Source organism: Sinocyclocheilus rhinocerous, unplaced genomic scaffold (assembly GCF_001515625.1).
Source record: "Sinocyclocheilus rhinocerous isolate Xijiao unplaced genomic scaffold, SAMN03320098_v1.1 scaffold738, whole genome shotgun sequence".
NCBI lineage: Eukaryota > Metazoa > Chordata > Actinopteri > Cypriniformes > Cyprinidae > Sinocyclocheilus > Sinocyclocheilus rhinocerous.
Window position 1 is genome coordinate 561,858 of NW_015633949.1, and position 19,864 is coordinate 581,721.

Genomic DNA, 19,864 nt, shown 5'->3' on the forward strand with positions numbered 1-19,864 from the left:
TATATATATATATATATGTGTGTGTGTGTGTTTGTGTGTGTGAGTGACCCACACATGGAGTTCAGGTCACAGGAATATTGAATTGATTGTATATACATTATTTATTATTTACATGTGTCTATTTCTATGTATTTATATAACATTGTCATGAGTGTATGTCAAAGAGAACAAAGTTGCATTTTCTAAATACTAAGTGGCAGTTGAGGGAAGAGTTTCCATGGTCCACACTGATCACATGTGTGCAGTTTCTCTCCGCTGTGGATCCTCATGTGGATCTTAAGGTTTACGTTACATGCAAAACTGTTCCTACATTGACCACATGAGTACGGCTATGGCGCGTCTTCAGTCAACAAAGAGGACCGCTTGACTAAAGGCAAACTCTTGTCTCTCTCTCTTTCTTCATTACAAAAAGGTTAGTAAAATGGCCAAATGTCAAGAAAAATTACTAATTCACATTCTTTATTGTCCAGTTAATGTATTTCAATTAGATACCTATTTAATTAGTAATTTCAGAACAGCTGTCATGTCATAGGGTTCACTTGTTTAACACTTTGCATTGACTTTGAAGTGGTCAAGTTTATGAGTAACTGTACATAAATTAAGCATTTTAATGTACTTATTAATGGGTTTGTTTTTAAATGTTAAAGTTAACAACTGCAAGTGTGAGGATACAAAAATACAATATAACAGATACTGTTATTACTTAACGTTACCTGTGTTACTTACCTGAATTCAGTCTGCCATGTGAGTTGTGTGAAACGTTGATAGGATTTATTTCTTTGTTTATTTAACTGTTTATTTGTTATCACCGAGTGTTTGTATATATTGATACATTTATGTGAAATACTGTGGGTTAAAATTTCATGGATTGATCGCTATGTTTTGATTAAAGTCAACAAAGAGGACCGCTTGACTAAAGGCAAACTCTTGTCTCTCTCTCTTTCTTCATAACAAAAAGACAATTCTCATCTGTTGAGTGGACTTCCAGGGCGGGGTCTGCAGCAGATACATGCACGAAAACAGCGTGTTTCTGCTTCCTCTCAAAATAGGCATTTTCAAAATGATATAATAAATGATCTGTGGGGTATTTTGAGCGGAAACTTCACAGACACATTCTGGGCACACCTGAAGAGCGTGCACACAAAAAGCCTGTCAAACAGCGCCTGATTACTGGACAAAGTTATCTTCAGATTAATACTGACAAAACACAAGGTTTAAATATAAACACAGCTGGTCATGTCCAAATTAGGCATGAAGTAATCAATTTGAGAGAAAAATGGATGCGTGCCTGTATATTAGATGCACGCAGCTCTTAAAGTGACAGTACTAAACATGATGCCGCTTGTCATTAAAGGGATAGTTCACCCAAAAATTGTAATTCTGTCATTATTTGCTCACTCTCATGTTGTCCCAAAGCTGTATTAATTTATTTCTTGTGCTGAACAAAAAAAAAAAAAAAAAGATATTTTGAAGAATGTGGATAACCAAACAGTTGCTGATCCCCATTGACCTTGATAGTAAGAAAAAAATACTATGGAAGTCACTGTGTGGTTACCTCCATTCTTCAAAATAACTTTTATGTTCAACAGAAGAAAGAAACTCATTCATTTTGGGTGAACTATCCCTTTAAGGTTAATAAAACAACAAAACAAAAAAGAAAAGAAAAAACACTCACTGCTCTTGACTGAAGAACTATAATACAGTTGCTTTAATTAGAATCAATGTATAATTTATACAGTGAAGTGTATATAGTGTTTAATTTTTATTTTTGTTCATTCAATTTCTTGAATGCCACTGCTAAATACACCTACTGTACCTGAAAAACAAAGTACTGTTTGTTTTATTTGTTTGTATTATGTGTATTTGTAATGTGTATCTTTGTTCTTATTTTTTAATAACAAAGATAAAATAATGACAAAGATTTTTATCTTCGCCCACTTTGGCCTAAATGTCTGCCATTCTTTTTTATTTTATATTTTGTTACCTTATAAGGCTTTATTTTTAAAATAGGGAAATTAGTTTGGCTGTACTGTTCAGACAACTTGCAAAATAGTAAAACTAACATGACAAATAATCGTGATAAAATTGTGAATTTCCTGAAATAAATCTTGATATATTTTTGCCATATCGCCGACCCCCAATTCATAATTTTGGAGCCATGCGTAGCATCATGCATACACACATGCACAACACAGTTTCCATGGCAACCGGACATGTACTATGGCAGTGCTCCAGATCCACTTTGAGGTACTCAAGTAAACAAGACTGTGTGCCTTCAGCCCTTAATCTCAGTAAGGTACACACTGAACCCGCCACAACGACTATTTTGAAAGTGTTTCTAGGTTGGCAGCATTCCTTTGTTTGCTATCGTCACTCACATCACGGTGAAATTCACCTACATTTTCAACTACACTGGAAAAATAAACATATCGGATGAAGCTATTTCATACTTCAAGGAAGTTCCATTCCAAAAAATAAACAGGAAGTTCTCAGAATATAAATGGCATGTCTATTTTTTGGTTGCTGGGAAGACCGAGATCTTATTTACAAGTGGGTTGTTTTTGCCCAGACAGCATGACGTTCTGAAAGGTTTGTTGGAGTAAGTACAAATACAGGTCTTCATCAGAGAGAGACTGAGAGGCTTTTAGAGGTTTGCATTCAATGGGATCTCGTCTATAAGAGACCTGGAGCATGAACATATGTGGACCAGATGCCTCTGCTTCTGTCTGGAAAATGCTGAATGCATGCTGCAAGAGGAGGAGGGATCCAGCCACAAATACACTACAGAGCTCTGGAGCCAAAAGTGGTTCCCTCGCTCGTACACATTCTTTCCCTCTCATTCCTCCGCTGTCTCTTATTCTTTCCACTTCCCTTCTAACAGAACAAAGCTTGCTGTTAACCTTTGATCTACTGTCGATGTATGCACTCTCCATTATCATTTGCTCTATAACTACAGACAAACTGTGTAGTAGATATTACTCATGTTGGTGGGCAAGCAGTTGGTTAATTTTTTTTGCACAATTATTACAATATGATTTTACAAAAAAATATTTTACAATAAAATTAGTCATTTACAGAGGAATCATAGAAAATCAAACATACTGTCATGGCCGAGAGCAGAACAACTGCCAGGTAAAGACATAAGGGAAAAAATGAATAATAATAATAATAATAACAACAACAATAATAGAAAATAAAACAGAATAAGATAATCAGACTAATTTCAGATTCATTCTTAGGAGAGGTTTCAGACATCAAAGATGTCTGTCTGAATGTTTTTGGTTGTAATGGTGGTGCTTTAAAAGTGATAAAAACATAAAAAATAAGCAAAACTAGTTTGCTGAAACTTCCCTACTGTGTAGTTGCATTATAACTGCATCGCCATCCAATAAGCTACATAAAAGCGTACAGGGACTTCTTACTACAATTGTCTTGTTTACCACTTATGTTACTGACAGCTTTATCCGGAGAACAGCAGCTTGAACCAGTCAGGGAAAGCCACAGGTTTAACACAGCAGAGCTGGATTATCAGGTTCTATAGAAAATGCAGGGGGCTGTAATTGAGTTTCCTGGCATGGAACCACTCAACTGCATCACTTTAGCGATTGAGTAAAATCTGTCAGTGAGCAAATACAATCACATCAGGCTTCTGTGTTTAGGTGAACGAACAATCACCCTTGCCAGACACTAGCCAAACCATCAGACTCCTCCATTGTTTTGTATTTTTCCACTGATTGCATATCAGCATGCATGGTATGCATGAGCACTAATACAAAAATGATCATCTCAGCGTCCTCTGAGACTTGAAGGCTTTAATTAGCAAACTCAATTGTGCTAAATGAACGGGGGATGAGAGACATTTGCTCTCTGAAGCACCATTTCTAAGAAACTGATTTAAAGGAGGGTTGTGGTGGTCCAAATGCCAAAAATTTTATTGGGTCAGTATGATGTTTTCCACAGAACCACCTCTGGAAACTTCAGCATTCGCGAAAGTGACAGCCAAGCAGTACTACCCACAAACCAACCAAACCCTTTTTAAGTTGTCACTTCTATATTACTATATTGGTATATGACAACACAACTGGGTTGATAGTGGGCCTCACCATCTGTGTTTTTCCACTTTAAATGAATGACTATTTAAAGGAACACTCCACTATTTTTGAAAATAGGCTCATTTTCCAACTCCCCTAGAGTTAAACAGTTGAGTTTTACCGTTTTCGAATCCATTCAGCCGATCTCCGGGTCTGGCGGTAGCACTTTTAGCTGTAGCTTAGCATAGATCATTGAATCTGAAAATAGTCCCCAGCACGCTCCCTGTGCAAGCTGGTGGTCACGTTGGTTATGCTGACGGAAGTTAGCCTATTTTCAGGCGCTGCGTAATATCATTGCGCCTGCTGCACCCATGGTACGGCAGCAAAGTTCCTTGATTAGAAGATAGATAGTTCCTAGCCTATCAGCCTAGAAAATCGCAACTTTTCATTTTCCGTCGGTCTTAGTACACGATGTAACTACAGAAGAGACAAGTTTTAAATAGGAAAAATATCTAAACTCTTTGGTCATTTTTGAGCGAGATGCTAACGGTTTAATCAGATTCAATGATCTATGCTAAGCTACAGCTAAAACTGCAACCGCCAGACCTGGAGATTGGCTGAATGGATTCGAAAACGGTTAAAACTCAACTGTTTAACTCTAGGGGAGTTGGAAAATGAGCCTATTTTCAAAAATAGTGGAGTGTTCCTTTAAGCAATAAGTGTTTCCATACACGGACTTCCTCTTCACCTCAAATCAGACTCGATTTTATGTACACTATCTTTCAAAAGTTTGGGATCAGTAAGACTTTTTTTTGCCAAGTGTTTTTTTCTTTTATATATTCAGTAAGATTGTTTTGAAAGAAATACAGCAAGGACACTTCAGATTGATCAAAAGTGGCAGTAAAGACATTTATAATATTACAAATATATTAAGCAGCACAACTGCTTAACATTGATAATAGTAAATGTTTCTTGAGCATCAAATCAGCGAATTAAATTGATTTCTGAAGGATCAAGTGACACTGAAGACTGGAGTAATGGCTGCTGAAAATTCAGTTTTCACAATGATTTACATTTTAAAATATACTGAAATAAACTGTTATTTTGTATTGTAATATTATACAATAGTACTGTTTTTGTTGTATTTTTGATCAAATAAAGGTACCTCGGTGAGCATGACACTTCTTTCAAAACCATTTTTTTTTTATCTTACCGATTCTGAACTTTTGAATGGTAGTGTGTATAATTAATGCATTAAATGTGAAGGTAAAACTGCAAGTAGTCTGGATAGGGTGGGGCAAGACAAAATCACATGTTCTAAAGCTCCAATGATCTTTTAATTCCAATAAAAAAGGCTTTCCACAGACTCCAATTGCCTTTGCAAACATTTCACCTATAGACATTTTGATTCGTTGGAAAATAAAACATCATAATGGCATTTTTGGTGTGGCAAGACAGCCGTTCAGTCCAACCTGATCCAGCAACAAAAAAGGTCTTCATTTGTTGACAGGCTGCATTCCATTCAAACTAAGCACATCTAAAACAACGCTTCTCTTATTATTACAGTTTGGCTCATGATGTAAGCAGTGGGGAAGAACGGGATGGGGTGGAGATGAGGGCGTCTGACAGTTTCTCACAGTGCCATTAAGAATCTGCCAGCATGTTCCCTCCAGCCACTTCACTGAATGAGATCTCAAGAAAAGAGGGAACAACAGCAACAACAGAACCACAGAATGAAGCTGGCCACTTTACCAAGTGGTGACGCCACAGAACCCCAAAAGAACTGAAGCTCAGAAAACCCACTGAACTCAATGCAAATGTTTGGAAAACGTCCTTCCTCGTCCATTGCAACAGAGCAGGATACACTGGCTGTGATAATCTGTATAAGTGCTGAGTTAATGCAAATGATTTGTTCAACAGGCCTCGTTATTGACTTGTTTATATTACGTATCTAATCTATTCAGATTCAGAACCTCTGTTGACTTTATCACCTCACCTTTTTCCAAAAATGTCTAACCACAAACATGGCAAAGACAAGGTGGTCAGACAGGTTGGACTATTTGAATACACTGAAAAGATGCCGAATCAGGTCTGAGTAGTTTTATTAGATGGATGAGTAATACAGAAACCTCTTCTGGAATGATGTTACCGTTTACCATTAAAGGGGTCATATGATGCGATTTCAAGTTTTCCTTTCTCTTTGGAGTGTTACAAGCTGATTGTGCATAGATAAGATCCCTGAAATTGCAAAGACTAAAGTCTCAAAACCCTTCACAACTAGCCAGTGGCTTTCTTTTAATTCTTATCATTTATTGTCCTATTATTTTATGACATTATATTCATGAAAATTAAGCACTGTTATCATCCATCTGTAAGGCAAAAAGCAATGATATATTATTTTAATTATAAAAGGCACTTAGAAATTAAGGTAGTATTTGTTGAACCTTTAATTTATGATGATTGAAAATCATCATAAATCAGTAAAAACCACTGTCTATTTATTACAGTATTAGAATGTAATGAGAATCACATTGATATTAATGGGAATGGAAAAAAAATAAAAAGTACAAACGTCTGGATGCATTACAAATGAGAATTTAGAGGAAAATGCACTTAATTGTCAAGAAAATCTTAATGGTCCTAAAAATAGGCTTTATATTTGGGCATATTTCATGATTTATCCATATAGCAGTGAAGTCAATGGGTTTCTCCAAAAATATATAATAATTTGTATGTACCATGCTTTGTGTCTACTCACCACAACATGGTGGAAAAGGAGCTCCCATGAATGACTGATCTTCTGGTTGATAACCATATCAAAGAAGTCATATATAAAGTAACCTGAAACACAATAATGCATATTAACACTATATCTGTTAAACAGTGGACATGGATCATTCAACAGGTTTTTCAAGCAACAGATCCCATGACTACAATTGTGTTGGTAACCAAGATGTCATTTCCAGAGAGCTATTTATATCCATCTCCAAATATGAGAGTCTCCATGGAGACTGCATTTTAGAGCAGATCAACAGCAAATGAAGCTCAATATAGGAGACCTCATTAATATAAATGTACTGATTAGCATTTTCATTATACACACTCGTTTCCCAATTCCATTTGTTTAGCACTCATTAAACTGATAGCAGTGTTTATTTTCTAAAACAAGCCTTAACATCTCAGAATGAATAGATATTTTACTGAAAAAAAGAAAATACTCATTAAGAAAATTATTTTTTCCTGTAAGATGAACGCATGAACTCAGTCCTTCATGTTTTGTCTATTGAGGCGCATTAGAAACAAGTTTACATCAGACTTTCAAGCAAGAACTTGAAAAGCCACAATTTTAAGAGATGCTGAGTTATAGATTGGCGGATGTACATGTCAAACCCATGTGCCTTGCAGTTTTTATGGGCATATATTATGCATAAGTAACATTTTCTGTAAAAAAAAATGCTATAAATTGTAAGAGAGTATAAAATTAAAAGTAAAGGCCCATTCATAAAGAGTCATGTGACTTGGGGGTAGCACTCTGCATGGGACAGATCATAAAGCCAACCATTCATTCTGCAGCTACAGTTAACATTTCTGCCAAATGCATGTGGGTTTCCTCAAAGTATTCAAAATATCTCTGGCATTTGGCATTTTGAATGGGAATTATCTACTTATCGGTTGAAATAAACATTGCAGTCAACTGTGCAACATTTAAGAGCGATGCTAAATGAAAGCAAAATACACAAATAATAGCAAATAATCCAAGAGGAACAACATGCAGCCGATTTCTATGATGCTGGATGTTTTGCAGTACGTTTCATGTCACAGTCTTATTACTGCAATGCAATAAAAAATGTATATATATAGTGATTATATTTCATATTATACATGATTGGCTGGTGAAAATTATATATATAATTTTCACCAGCCAATCATGTATAATATGAAATATAATCACCAGCCAATCATGTATAATATGAAATATAATCATATATATATATATATATAATTTCTATTACTTATTTATGGTAAAAGGATCCTGGTATGGTAAAAGGCCAGCCTTTTAAAAATTGCTTGTAAATCTGTCATTATGAGGTTTTCTATTCCTTTTTGGATCTGACTGGTAATAGGTCTCACTGATCTGACTTTACACACCTCAGTTTTTTAGTGAAAAAGAGCATTATTTGTTGATAATTTTGTAAATGTTCACTCAAAAACTGAACTGAGTGGGCACTGTTGCACATGAGAGTGCGTTTGTAACACATGGGCATCCCGCTCTCTGAATAACACCGTAAAACGCTTTTATCATAAAGCTTTATACTCACCGATTGATACAGATACCAAGGCATGAGAGAAAACGGAGTGTGTTTCTATCAAATCCTCAGCCATCTGGGGATGTATGCAAAAACTACAAACACAGACGTTTTATAATCAGGGAATGGCGTTTAAAATGAAAATGCACCACATCTGTGAAAAATGTTGGGTGGTTAGCACAAACCACAAACGTTCATATCTTCAAGTTACATGAACCACTGGGGTAAACGTGTGTCGTCTACGCGCAGCTTATCAAATACCCATGTGTCTGTTAAACTACATCCGTTAAAGAGGCAGCTGAGAAGATCCTACAGTTGGATAAAATTCTCAAGCATCTGATAAAGGCATCAAACAGACAGTGCATACAGGAACATATGGGTCTGTAATGTATTACATGTGTGGGAATTCTGACACTCACCAAAGCACGGACCACACTCCAGTTAGGAGGCTGTGTACGAAAGACGTGGAGATATTTTTCCATTTCCAAACGTTCCTCTGAGCTGTTTCGGGGATAAGAAGTTTGCCAATTCCATAGTTTACTAATTTAAAAAAGCCTACCGAAGATCCAGTGGTCAAAATCACTGAATTCAACTCCATATTTTAAGCGCGCGCTTCTGTCTCGTTGTCACTACCCGAATCTGTCGCGCGCGTCTAGACCTACCAGTTACGCGTTTTATCTGTTATTTAATCAAAAATGACATCCCGGTTGTTTGTATTTATTTCATTTTCACTTTCAGTAATCCAAACATATACGACTATGTCGTCTCGGTAGGTAGAGTCCTTGTATCATTTAAAATTGCTCGATTATTCTATCTTTGTTAATAAAAAACAAAGCTCTTTGTTTCAGTGCTCAGTTTGTTCGGTCCGATATAAAGCTAAGAAGACAGTGATGGCTCAGTCACGAGTGGCAACAATTAAATAGTAGCTAATGTGTGCGTTACAAAATCCTGACGCTTGTGTAACTTTTTCGCTTTTTCAATAACTAAACAAGAAAATCCCCGCCCAATCATCGTGAGGCGCGGTTGAGCAAATGAACATCTGGTCTCGGCCGTGTGTTTCCTTACGTCTATGTCCCGCCCCGTATGTCAAAGTTGAACTATGGGAGATGTAGTAGGCGGGGATTTCGTAACTTGCGTTTTAAGAAAGAAAGAAAGAAAGAAAGAAAGAAAGAAAGAAAGAAAGAAAGAAAGAAAGAAAGAAAGAAAGAAAGAAAGAAAGAAAGAAAGAAAGAAAGAAAGAAAGAAAGAAAGAAAGAAAGAAAGAAAGAAAGCTGTCAGTGTCTTCGACTGACGCTCAGATTTTGTTTTTGACGTGCCATAGAGCTTCTCCAGCCTCTTCATTATTCCATTTGTCTGAAATAAAATAATTCTATTTACCAGTATTTTACATGACTTTTAATTGTTTCATTTTCCAACATAATAATAATAATAATAATAATAATAATAATATTCAACACCAGTAAAGTTCCGCTTAAAAGTTATGTTTATTTATTGCTCGTCATCTAATAAGTCGTTGCAGAATACATCGAGTTTGCAGCTCGTCCGTGTTACTCAACGTTCTGAGTCAATATTGACCATATATATTGACCATATTTCATTAAAGAAACAATTTCAATAATGTTTAAAAATGTCTTTTCCACCAGAAAGTGATTTGAGATGTGATGGACATAGAATTTCATAATTCGTATGTGATGCATATGTGTTCACATTTGGAACAGTGGAAAAATTAAACAACTGAGACTGAAAAGTGTGTTTTAATGGAGTTTAACTGTTCTAACTGGTGGCGTCGAGCCACATCTCGTGGTTTTCTTTGTGTAAGATATGTTGTAGCCGTTGCACAATATTTCAGTAACACAGCCTATTAAAATATCACAATTTGAATACAGATTCAATGAGTTAAAGGGCTAGTTCACCCCCCCAATTTTTTTTTTAAAATAATTTACTCACTCTCTAAATCTGTATGACTTTCTTTCTTCTGTAGAACATAAAAGAAGATATTTCGAGAAATGTCTCGATGTTATTTATTTATTTATTTTTGTCACTTTAATTGAAGTCAATGGTAATCAAAACTATTTGGTTACCAACCTTCTTAAAAATATCTGATTTTGTGTTCTGTATGGTTTGGAACGACATGAGTGTTAAAAAATATCACATAAATATTGTATAATATTATCAAACTTATTTTACTAGACATTTAGTCACTGAAAGACTCCTTAATGATTACTATTAACAAATAGGCTACTACTTCTAATACTACTAATGAATGCTACACTTCTTTATTTTACACTTTTTTTAAACCTTTTTTTTTTTTTTACGTTGTAATACCCCTTACTATGCACCCCTAACTATTATGAATTTTGAATTTGATCTTGGGAAAAGGGAAGATGGGCTACCTCTCAATCTCTCTCTCTCCCTCTCTCTCTATCTCTCTTAATAGCATTATAAAGAATTAATACCAATCTTCAAAATATTTATTTGTTTTCATAACAACACACATATTGTCTAGAATGCACACCAGAAACAGAAGACAGGATTTAGATTACAGAAGTGGCTCATTACTAGCATCATTAGCACATTTTGATGTCACCGCCACGCGCGCTGATTGGCTCACAGTCTCGCCGCTGCTGTGTCGTGATGAGGCGATTTAATCAGTTTATCCTGAACGGACTGGACTGCAAAGAAACGGACAGGTAGCAGTTTGCGAACCTGAGAATACCGTCTAGACAGGTAAGAAATGATGGAAAATGATAAAGTACGCGAGGACGACGCGAAATACTAGCAACATTAGCCTATACATACATGTGTATCGTGTTGTCTTGTGTTAAAAGTCATCTCAGCTCAGGGTGTGTTGTTTCAGTATTCTTCCGAAGCAACTGACAGATGGCAATGCGCTTTTCTTATAAAAAATGAATAACTCTCTTACTCCTTCTCTTGTACAATCTCTTGTGTAACCGCGTTGCGATGCTGCCACGCGCAGTTTTCCCTAGTGATGCATCTTTCACACAAACGAGTGGTGAGTTCTGTACAGTTGAACTCCACTACCATCCTTGAAGGCAAGCAACAGAAGTTGATTGACCAGACGTGCTTTGCTGTATAAAGGTAGTACACACACTGATGTTTGAAATGCACCTGTTGGACATGGACAACTTTTGTTACATTCTCGTGTTCATTACTAATTAGCTGGTATTTCTTAAACGGCTGATAAAACCAATGGAAACAAAAACAATGGAAACAAAGCAGTGTGATGACATCACGGAGATGGTGTGTTTAGAAGCGGATTTGCAGGATGGACAGTAAGTATTTTTGCTTTGCCAAAAAAAAGAAAAGAACTTGACACTTGTATTAAGTACTTTATTAAATTAATAAAATAAAATAAATAATACTGTTTGTTTATTTAATCTGGCACCATGTCACCTGTGCTCGTCCTATAGAATGAAAGAGGTTGAGGTGGACCAGAATAAAATCCTGTTGGTGCGCAATAATGGAGAATTTACTGCTGTGGGTGGTCTGTGCACTCATTATGGCGCCCCACTTATCAAAGGTAGAGTATAGTATTATAATCACTCAGTCTGACACAAACAGTACAATAAATAACTCTGGCCTATGTTTACTTAGCACTGTAAGTACAATGAAAGCATGTTTTGTTTCTTCAATTCATCACTCTGTCCTTCACCTTTGTCATTCTTATGAACAATCCGGTTACACTGCCTTTATTTTTTCAAGTTTTTTCAAGTCTACAGTGGCATTGTGTTTCTAAAAAGCAGTGCTATGCTTGTAGGTGCATTGCTTGGAGATCGAGTTCGTTGCCCATTTCATGGGGCGTGTTTCAATACAAAAACTGGAGATTGAAGAATTTCCTGGACTGGATTGTCTGCCTAAATACAAAGTATGATTAAATACCACAGGATTTAATACACTTTTACAAAAGTAAAGGTTCTTTATTGACATTGATGGTTCCATAAAGAACTTTTAACATCCAAGGAACCTTTCTATCATACAAAAGGTTATTTATAGTAGAAATGGGTCCTTCAGATTATTAAATTGTTCTTCACACTAAAAAAAATGGTTTATAAACTGCTTACTAAAAGGTTCTTTAGGGAACCAAAAAAGGGTTTGTCTATGGCATTACTGCTATAGCTAGCTAACTTTTGGAGCCTTCATTTTAAAAACTGTATTGTAATGTCACTTAAGAAATCAAAACTTTTTGTTTTGTCATATTTATTTTTTTATCTATTTGTACTGTTCTGTTAAGGTCAAAGTTGAGGGTGGTAAAGTTTATGTGACCACTGATAAAAAGGTTAGTCTCATACAATTATGATTTTATTTTATGGTTCAGTACAAAATTAGGTGCTTTTTTCATTAGATTGTTTTTTTTTTTTTTTTTTTTTTCACCTTTTAAGGAGGGCTAATTCAGGCTTTGTGCAGTTTTGCTATAAAGAAATTAAGTTGACCATGGCTATATAGATGGTTAAAAGATTAATGAATTTATTCAACCATTTTTTAAATATTGTTTTGCATTAAACAGCAATTTAGAGCTTATGAACGACAAGTTACGACATGAGGATGCTGTAACATGAAAACTGGTGTCTTCCCCTTTGTGTTAATTGAGTGCTGTGTGGGACTGGTGCAAATTCCTTAATAGAAATTAAACTACATTAAAGCTCAGTAATAGCGTTTTTCCTAGAAACAACTACCTTTGTCGGTAGCATACATGGTAGGGATGTGCATCTCCATAACTGAGCCCGATGCATAGCCAACAATACAATTAACATTAAATATACATGTGAAGCAGCTACTGATGCGATATGATTCACCCCTATTACGATGCAGTGCGATCCGATTTCGATTCAACACAGTGCAGTTCAATGCAATGCAATGCAATGAAAAAAAATGTGATGCTATGCAATTCAGCATGGTACAGATAGATCGCTTTTATTTCTTTGGTTTCTTAGAAACTGAAGAAGCGTGTTAAGAAAATGTGCGGTAGAGTGCCTGGAGTCACTCACATGGTTGTTCTGATTGGAGGAGGTGAGTAAAAGAAACATTATCAGGACAAATCTTTATATATTCACTGCTTATTTTGTGTAAGTGTATCTTTTATCATCCTGGGATGTTCGTTACCCCCTAGAGGATTTTGCGGTGTACTGCAGGGGGTCAGCAAATTCACGAAAATGCTTAACAAAATAAATAAAACATTAAATACATTAAGTTCATTTAAAATGAGTTCAGCTGAAGTTCAGAGTCTATCCACTGTCTATCCAAGGCTATCCACTGCCTTTACAAATGTATAGGCCTCTGCCCTAGTCTGTCAGGGTAGGCAGTGCAACATATGTGTGTGTTTGTGTTTTCACAGGTCCAGCTTCACTGCAATGTGCAGAAACCCTTCGTCAGAATGATTATGGAGGGAGAATTATAATGGTTACCAAAGATGAGCAGCTGCCTCTGGATAAGACCAAGCTTAGCAAAGTTGGTATCCATGGATCACTGAGGAAACAAAACCAGATTATATAATTTTAATAGCTCCCCATTGTCTTATTGGATTTATAAACCAGTGTAGTTCCTTGTTTACTGTTAATAAAGCTGTTCTGTTGTGGACCCCTCTAGGCAATGAATATTGAAATTGAAAAGGTGCTGCTACGACAGAATGATTTCCTTCAACAGCATGGAATTGAAGTGTGGACTAAAAAAGAGGTGTGTTTCTTTTATTTCTTTAATTTATTTTCCTGGGATAATTCCTGGGATCACATGCATTGTATTTGTGGACATTAACAATAATTTGTTCCTCAAAGGTAAAGTCTGTTAACACAGAGGCTAAAACCCTGACTTTCAAGGATGGCACTAGCCAACACTATGACCAGCTCCTGATTTCTACAGGCGCCAGGTTAGATCTTAGTTTGTTTTTAGATAAATGTCTCATAAAAATGCTTAGCACCATATGTAGTGATAGACATATTGACTTTTATCTGGATGCAGTGTCTGATGGTGAAATATGTACTTTTGATTTTAGAGCCAGAACTCTGCAATGTCCTGGTGGGTGACTTGAAAATGTGAAATTGCTGGAGAGCTATAAGGACGCCACAGAAATGTATCAAATGAGTGTCGGCAACAAGGCTGTCATCGTTGGAACTTCATTCATAGGTAAACAGAAAACAAATAAAAATAAGTATTATTTCATGAACACTTAGTTAATGGCAATATTGCAAAATTATGTCCATCAATCACTCAAAGGTAAAGTCTGTTAACACAGAGGCTAAAACCCTGACTTTCAAGGATGGCACTAGCCAACACTATGACCAGCTCGTGATTTCTACAGGTCGGCAGGTTAGATCTTAGTTTGTTTTTAGATAAATGTCTCATAAAAATGCTTAGCACCATATGTAGTGATAGACATATTGACTTTTATCTGGATGCAGTGTCTGATGGTGAAATATGTACTTTTGATTTTAGAGCCAGAACTCTGCAATGTCCTGGTGCTGAACTTGAAAATGTGAAATTGCTGGAGAGCTATAAGGACGCCACAGAAATGTATCAAATGAGTGTCGGCAACAAGGCTGTCATCGTTGGAACTTCATTCATAGGTAAACAGAAAACAAATAAAAATAAGTATTATTTCATGAACACTTAGTTAATGGCAATATTGCAAAATTATGTCCATCAATCAAGAATGGAGGTAGCAGCTTATCTGTCTGACAAGGCAGCCAGTGTCACTGTTATTGGCAGCAGTAAATTTCCTTTCCAGTCATCACTGGGTCCAGATATTGGAAAAATGACAATGCAGGTCAGTGAACATTGTGGTATTTTCTTAATGTTTTGGTTTATTGCAATACACCATCAATTGCAAGTAATTCCTCTTTTGTTAAAGATGCTGGAAGAGAAAAACGTGATGTTCTATACAAGTAATGGTGTGGCTGAAATCCGGGGTAAAAATGGGAAGGTAAGAATCAGTGCATTACTAAACAATCATAGAGCTGATGTTAGTGCATCATAAACAAAATATCTAACACAATTGTTTAGGTTAAGGAAGTTGTTCTGAAAAATGGTGAAGTCTTTCCAGCAGATATTGTAATTGTGGGCATTGGTATGTACAACAAGTTTGACATAGCAGCTTTGTTGTTTTCACTGAAGCAAAGACATTCATTTCTAACAGTTACATCTATATTCCTTTCTAAGGTGTCCAAACTCTGATTTCCTTAAGGAAACATCTTCAGTTTCAGTTCATGAAAACCAACATTCCTGATGTCTTTGCTGCTGGAGATGTTGTGTCCTTTCCACTTCCTTTGGTTGGACATAAGAGAGTCAATATTGGACACTGGCAATTGGCGCAAGCTCACGGTACCACATGATATAATAATCAGATTCTGAATGTTCAAAAATACAAAAGTTTGGGGTCAGTAAGATTTTTAAAAAGAAATACTGTCAACATATTTATTCAGCAAGGACACATTAAATTGATCAGGACATTTACATTGTTACCAAATAATTCTGCTGTTCTTTCTATTCATCAAGATTCCTGTAGTGAACAGTAGTGTATGTGGAAATGTGTAAAATATGTGGTTGCGGTCCTCCACAGGAAGAATCTCAGGCTTAAGCATGCTGAATCAACAGGTTGCGATAAATATTGTGCCATACTTCTGGACCATGCTGTTGGGAAAAAGTATCCGATATACAGGTGATCATTCCAAGATAAATCTCCCTTCTCTGAGAAAATATAATATTTTAATAAAACCATTTTAACTCTTCATCTATTTTAATTCTGCAAGGCTATGGAGAAGGATACACTGACATTGTTTTCAAAGGAAGCACCGAGGAAAGAAAATTCTTGGCATTTTATATCAAGTAAGCTTATAGTTTATGAAAAGCCTTAAAAGTCCATCAAATGGTATAAATCTTGAAATTGGGATCTCTCTTCGTTCAACGCCATTTGTATCATAATCCAGAGATGAAGAGGTTGCTGCAGCTGCCAGCTGCCAGCTTGAACTTTGACCCTGCTGTCGCAAGGTTGGCGGAAATGTTATTGATGGGGAAGAGGATCACTAAGGCTCAGGCACAGTGAGTATTCATAAGTTACAAACCCTCAACTCATTGTATCCATAAGCCAGAGCTAAGAATTGAAAAGCAATTATTGAATTTATTTGCATGCATTTCAAAAGTGAAGCCTTTTCCTGGACATAATATAGGAATTTGTTCTGCTTTCACAGATCTGATGACCTCAGCTGGTTGCAGCTCCCATGAAAGTGCTTTGGCAACACTTACCTCCATGACTGCATTGATTACAGATTGTCCATCTGTCATTATATTTGACTGACTGACCTAATAGCTTATCTTCAGTAACAAAGACAGATTGGTACTGTTTTGTCTTCCAAGCTTTTTCCACATAAATGTTGTTTTTGTCCTGGAAGGAATAAACGGTTGTCATGCAGTTGTTCTTAGAAACAGCTGAAGCACTTGGATGTCATCAGTGACTAAATAATGTGTGATAAGCATTTGTGCCAGTAGGAAATTATTTCTTCTTCAATGCCTGTGTATATATACAGATGTGGTCAAAATTATACATACACTTTGCAGTATCTGCAAAATGTTAATTATTTTACCAAAATAAGAGTAAAATACAAAATATATTTTTTATTTAGTACTGACCTGAATACGATATATCACATAAAATATGTTTACATATAGTACACAAGAAAATAATAGTTGAATTAATAAAAATTACTTCTTTCAAAAGTTTACATACGCTTGATTCTTAATGTGTTATTACCTGGATGATCCGCAGCTGGTGTTTTTTTTTTTTGGTAATAGTTGTTCATGACTTGTTTGACCTGAACAGTTAAACTGCCCACTGTTCTTCAGAAAAACCCTTAAGGTCCCACAAATTCTTTGGTTTTCCAGCATCTCTTGTGTCATGACTTGTTTGACCTGAACAGTTAAACTGCCCACTGTTCTTCAGAAAAATCCTTAAGGTCCCACAAATTCTTTGGTTTTCCAGCATCTCTTGTGTATTAGAACCTTTTCCAACAATGACTGTATGATTTTAAGATGCATATTTTCACCCTGAGGACAATTGAGGTACTTACATGCAACTATTGTCATTTAAAATATTTTAATTTCTTATTAATAATTTCATAAATACATGTGGTCAATTATACCAAAGACTTTTTGTTCAAATGTAAATAATTACTCATGCATACAAATTTGGATAAAACAGTGCATTTTGTTATTATGCTTATGTTATAGAAAGATTTGCTACTTATTGTGACATGATTACAGTGATGTGTAATATATTGCGTACTGAATAATAGATGATGTACACTGTGAGGACGGCAGTCTGGAGGCAGTGCTCAGCGGTCAGTTCCCCGGATGAAGGTTGAGCGTGAATATGGCGCAGAGAGCACGAGCAGCGCTCTCGTGAGGGTTTCTGTGCTTGATACGCGCATTTAGCCCGCTTAAGCTAACTTTACACACAAGAAACTTCACCGACCCTATGAAGTTTATTTCTCAGCGGACACACTTCTCACTACAGGTAGGACGTCTTTAAAGCGATTTGTATTACAAACGTGAGTTGTTTGTATGCCAGCGCAGGTTGTTTTTGTGTCAGCCTGTAGTTTCGGTGAGTTTGTTCGTCGTGCTAATTTAGCTAATTCTTCACAGCTAGCCGAGTAGCTTAGGCTACTCACTGTCAAAACATTATTTTTTGTCATAAAAGATAGTAACTAGAAAGTTACTCTGTTTTTAATGTCATTTAAGTGTTTTCAGGTTTAGAAGGGAATGATTTACTGTAGTTCGCAATATTAATGTACCATTATTCCAGCCTCTTTTTTTCACTCAGACTCGGATCAAGAGAGAGATTTGCGAGGTGCTCCTGAATTGCTATCTGGAAAGGTAGAAATGATTAATTTATCAAGAGTTAGCGCCTAAAAGTACTTAAAAGTTTGGCCGAAGTGTTCATGCGTTACTGGTGGAGTTAATAGAGCAGCCAGTCACATAATACACCAAATAAGTAACACAAATGACTCAAATGAATAAGAATCGCTGTTCTGTTCGAGCTTGATAATTCCTCAAAATGTGGGAGCGATTTTTAACGGGACTGATAAGAATTTGTGATGCTGATACTGTCCATACAGTAAGTAAGTTATTTTTTGTTTGTTTAACATAATGTCATAAAATCAGCCAACGTTTTTTCTCTGTATTTTAGTCGTGTAATGTTTAGTATCGATAGATCTGGGTCGGCAGTATATGGTTGCACCTGTAGTATCGATTCTGGCTGATTGAGTGTATGTATATGGTATGATGAGAGTCATAGTTTACATCATCTAACAGAGAGTAGCTTCCTCTTCTAAGTGGTGTAAAGCAATTGTTTAATTGTAGTTTTTATTGTGTGGACAAAACATATAATACAATGATGATTGAGAGATGATAAACGTTCCCCAAAAGCCTAATGTATCATTTGATACACGCATTTTAACATGATTTTTCTGCAAAATGATGTATGGATTGGATAAAGTAAACCAGAGTTTCTTCAGTCCAGTAAGTGTTCATCTTGAAATATAACTAACAATATAAAAGTTTTTGTGTACTTTATAAATATCATTAAAGATTACACAGCAAAAAGATGTAGAAAAAGATTCTAAAAAGATGACACAATTATCCTAAAAGGCCTTTTACATGCTAAAATGTATCAACTATTAGATAACAGAAGGCATGTAGTAGATTGGGTACAACAGGTTTTTAAGCAAAAGTTTTGATCATGCTGATAATTTAAAGGCCTAGAATGGTAAATTAAGCTTTATAGGATTAATTGTGCTCTTTCCTGACTGACTAATGGTTGAGACTAACTTCTAGCATATTGTTACTTTTAGTTTATCCGTGATTGTGTGTGCAGCATGAAATAGTGGAATGCTGCCTTTATCTTTGTGTTGATGAACTACTATAAAGAGTGATAAGACATTCTCATAAGTTACTCAATAGGTGATGGAGTTGTCATTTAGTATGGCTTGTACCTTTCTCATACCTTTCCTCGTTGGTTGTAGTTTCACTTTCTTTGTGCCTGTACTTTCAGCAGCTGTGGGTTTGTCAGGATATGTGTGCTTCGAGGAGGTGTGATGGGAGATTCAGACAGGGGTGCAGTCTGTACCGGGCACTCCAAACATTCCTTAGATATTTCAGTGCTGGACAGGGTCACTCATAATGTGCAATCTCCCATGCTCCTGCTTACTTAAGCCAAGCGTTTGACTTTGTCTTTCAAAGGCAGTGTTTAAATGTCACTATTAATTCAGTTTTCGAGCAAATGTGGTATTAAATGTTATGTTATACTTATTTGGTATATTTGCAGTTTTAAACTTCATTTTGCCCATTGTGTTGCTTCTGAATGACATTGACTTGAATCTTTTTTACGAAAAATGGCTGTATGAGATTTTGCAGTATTTTTCTTCATCTAGAGCTCTATGAATTTCAGGTCTGTTCCATGGAAATTGCTGGACGACATTGCCCTGTCACTAGAGATTGAAGAATATTGTCCCCCCCCCCCCA

General features: G+C 36.0%; 2 protein-coding genes and 1 pseudogene across 2 annotated transcripts in view; 2 read left to right on the forward strand and 1 right to left on the reverse strand.

The window, feature by feature from the left end:
* The window catches only part of LOC107744789 (TLC domain-containing protein 2), a 23,498-nt gene extending 14,197 nt beyond the window's left edge, over window positions 1-9,301 (reverse strand). The window contains exons 1-3 of the mRNA XM_016558608.1: window positions 8,758-9,301; window positions 8,351-8,433; window positions 6,790-6,872 (exon numbers count right to left, since the gene is read on the reverse strand). Coding sequence (XP_016414094.1) covers window positions 6,790-6,872; window positions 8,351-8,433; window positions 8,758-8,936 — 345 coding nt within the window. The 5' untranslated portion in view covers window positions 8,937-9,301. The remainder of the gene's footprint in view (window positions 1-6,789; window positions 6,873-8,350; window positions 8,434-8,757) is intronic.
* A 2,058-nt stretch (window positions 9,302-11,359) lies between these two features.
* On the forward strand, window positions 11,360-16,616 carry LOC107744813 (apoptosis-inducing factor 3-like; annotated as a pseudogene).
* Window positions 16,617-17,662: 1,046 nt separating this feature from the next.
* The window catches only part of LOC107744790 (serine/threonine-protein kinase PAK 4-like), an 18,326-nt gene continuing 16,124 nt past the window's right edge, over window positions 17,663-19,864 (forward strand). Inside the window, exon 1 of the mRNA XM_016558609.1 lies at window positions 17,663-17,858. The gene's annotated coding sequence lies outside the window, so the exon portion shown is untranslated. The remainder of the gene's footprint in view (window positions 17,859-19,864) is intronic.